Here is a 3,490-nt window from a genome sequence, read left to right as displayed (position 1 = left end):
CTTGTTGTCAATTTCAAAATAGAAAAAGGAAAAGGAAGAGCTCCAATGTCAGTTGAATAATAGTTCTGTGTATGGTCCCATAGGTGTTAGCTCCGAGTTGTCAGATATGAGAGCTTTTGTGCCCAGTGGATCAGGGTATGGGGCAGCAGTAGAAGGCTGCTTCCTCACCAGTGCCGAGAGCAGGTGTGTCACCTGCAGCTAGGCGAGGGTTAAATAAGGCGCCAGTATTGGCGGGAAAACCGCCGGTGCTGTTGCATCTCACCCGCAGAAATTAACTATATAGAGGACCTCCGCCAGGCTATGTGATACACGGGGCACCAAAGTGAATGGATCACCGGAGCCTGCACCGCACCTGTCAGTGATCCTACATCCTTGCCTGGGCATTCCTCATGCATGTGCCGGACAGATAATGGAGATGGCCTCACACCGCAGATGCGAAGTGTCAGAGTGGCTGCTTCACCAGTGCCTATAGTGTTGGCGGGGAGCCGATTCCAGCGAGTGGTGAGAAGGATTGGGAATTGTGGCCGGGTATGTAGCGGGCAATACCTCTCAGTAGCCATCTTTGCACGGCTTCTCCACGGGTTGGTTATCGTGGGTAGATCCACTCAGGGAGTTAGAATGTCGCAGATGGGGCAATAATCTTAATAAATTCTTGTTAAGTGCAGGAGCTCTTTGCCAGTGCGACTGTTCTCTTGTACAGCCAGGCCACACCCCATGTCAGTACACTCATTTGATCAAGCTGTCAGGTGTTTGTAACACACAATTCTCTTCCTGCCATGGCTTGTGCATTACAGAGAGAGCGGGAATGAAGAAAACCCTGATCAGGGCAGTTAATCCATTCATTGATTAGATTTTCAACTATTTCAGATCTGTACGTAATAGGAAGACCCACCTATAATAGTAAATGTCAGTTTCAACTGCATAAAACACTGAACTTGTGACACTATAGAAAATGTGGCTTCCATTAGTATAAAAGCTTATTATAACTTTATTATTCAGAAGGATCTAGATAAGCATGAATAATGGGCAGCAATGGCATATAAGAGGAGAAATGCAAGATTCTACATCTATGCAAGAAAAATGAAAATTATATCTATTAAATTGGAGGAATAGAACAAAGCAACAGCACGTGTGAAAAAGACTTGGGTATACTAATAGATCACAGACTGCACATGAGTCAACAGTGTGATGCAGCAGCAAAACAAAAAACACAGTTCTAGGATGTATTAACAGACACATAAAGTCTAGATAATATGAAGTAATTACCCCCCTCTATTCCTCCTTGGTCAGATCTCATCTAGAATACTGTGTCCAGTTCTGGGCACCACATTTTAAAAAAGATATTGAAAAACTGGAGTCTGTTCAGAAAAGAGCTACCAGGATGGTGAGTGGTCTGCAAAGTATGTCCTACGAGGAATGGTTAAAGGATCTGGGAATGTTTAGTATGCACAAAAGAAGGCTAATAAGAGACTTAACAGCTGTCTACAAATATCTGAAGGGCTGTCACAGTGTAGAGGGATCATCAGTATTCTAATTTGCACACATAAACTGGAGAATCAATGGAATGAAACTGAGAGGGAGAAGATACAGTTCAGATATTAGAAACAAAACATTTTGACAGTGAGGGTGATCAGTCAGTGGAACAGGCTGCCATAAGAGGTGGTGAGTTCTCCTGAAATGGAAGTCTTCAAGCAGAGGCTGAACAGAGATGGTTTAGTGATTCCTGCATTGAACAGGGGGTTGGACACAATGATCATGGAGGTCCTCTCCAACTCTAATGTTCTATTCTTTGATATCTTGAGGTATGTAACAATCTATAGTTTCAATAAATACTGTTCACTTATGTAGCAATGAACAAGGTTAAAGAAGCACTCCTCTTCCCATCAGATTTTATCATCTTAATATATTTTTTTGTGATGTCATAGATCTAAAAGAAAATATATATTTTTTTTATAGAGGAATTGTGTTAAAAAAAAAAAGAAAATATGAAAAGTACTGAAAAAAATGTTGTCGTTGAATCCTCTCATTCATGATTTATTGTGAATATTCTGTCACGAAAATCCAGAAGACAAATTTATAGTTCCTCCCTTTCCCCATCTGGAAATACAGTAATCAGCTAAGATAGTCTCATAAATATGTCTGCTGCATTTAAGTATATCCTTAACATTTTCTGAACATTTGTTGAAGAGCTCTCCTGATCTCCTGATTCCTCAGACTGTAAATGATGGGATTCATCATTGGAGACACCACAATGTACAGGAGATGTAAAAACTTGTTTGTGCTCAATGATCTATCACTGGATGTTGGAATGTAAATAATGAAGAGAGTTCCATAGTAGATGCACACAGTGGTGAGATGGGAGCCACATGTGGAGAAGGCTTTTGACAAGCCACTGGTGGATGAAAGGGTCATTATGATGAAGAAAATACTCAAATAGCTGATAAGAATGAAAGCAAAAGGTATGACACCGCCAATGATGGCTGCTACAGAGTCAACCAAAGTCAAGAGGTAAGTGTCGGAGGTAGTCAATTCAAGAAGTATCCTGAAGTCACAGAAGAAGTGATCTATTTCATTGTTACCACAAAACTCGAACTGCCAAACAAAAATAATCTCAACGTTAAAGACAAAGTTAAAAATCCAGGCGCCAAGAACCATCTTGAAGCAAACATGAGGCTGCATTATGGAATTGTAGTGCATCGGGCTGCAAATGGCCAAGTACCGATCATAAGACATTATAGTGAGCAGATTAATCTGGCTAAAACCAAACATGAATATCATATGATACTGGAAGATGCAGCTCCTCACTGGCACCTCCTTCATGTCATATAGAATTATATTTAACATCATGGGCATAATGGTCGTAGTGGAAAGGATGTCGGCTACAGCTAGATGTTTGAGAAAGTAGAACATTGGGAAATTGAGATTGTGATTGGTGGACACCAACACTATAATAAGGAGGTTTCCACCCAGTATTATGAGGTAAGAGAAGAAGAAAAGGATGAAGAGTAGAAATTTGTATTTATATAGACCTGTAAATCCAAGGATCAGGAACTCTGTGACTTCAGTCTGGTTGACGTCACACATTTTCAGTGAATATACTGAAAACAAGAGAAACTGATTGAAGTCTCTTTCTTGAAAGAAAGTTAATTATGTAAATAATGAAAGCATTGAAAGATCATAATAATCTACAGTACAGAACTAAAGTTTGGACACACTTTCTCATTTAAAGATTTTGCTGTATTTTCATGACTATGAAAATTGTAAATTCACACTGAAGGCATCAAAACTATGAATTGATACATGTGGAATTATATACTTAACAAAAAAGTGTGAAACATCTGAAAATATGTCTTATATTCTAGGTTCTTCATAGTAGCCACCTTTGCTTTCCACACTCTTGGCATTCTCTAGATGAACTTCAAGAGGTAGTCACCGGAAATGGTCTTCCAACAATCTTGAAGGAATTCCCAGAGATGCTTAGCACTTGTTG

The 3,490-nt window shown here is 39.7% G+C and overlaps 1 protein-coding gene across 1 annotated transcript; it reads right to left on the bottom strand.

Moving 5' to 3' along the window:
* Positions 1–2,160: 2,160 nt before the first annotated feature.
* Positions 2,161–3,084, bottom strand: LOC138674753 (olfactory receptor 5G3-like). Its single transcript, XM_069762569.1, has one exon. It carries the CDS (start codon positions 3,082–3,084, stop codon positions 2,161–2,163), a length of 924 nt encoding a protein of 307 aa, XP_069618670.1.
* Between the last annotated feature and the right edge of the window lie 406 nt (positions 3,085–3,490).

Source organism: Ranitomeya imitator, chromosome 4, assembly GCF_032444005.1.
Source record: "Ranitomeya imitator isolate aRanImi1 chromosome 4, aRanImi1.pri, whole genome shotgun sequence".
NCBI classification, from domain to species: Eukaryota; Metazoa; Chordata; class Amphibia; order Anura; family Dendrobatidae; genus Ranitomeya; species Ranitomeya imitator.
Note: the sequence above shows the minus strand (reverse complement) of the source record. Positions and strands in the feature narration are given on the sequence as shown.

Bases quoted from the DNA above. Each gene is read 5' to 3' on its own strand.
- LOC138674753 (XM_069762569.1), bottom strand. From the start codon at position 3,084: ATGTGTGACGTCAACCAGACTGAAGTCACAGAGTTCCTGATCCTTGGA.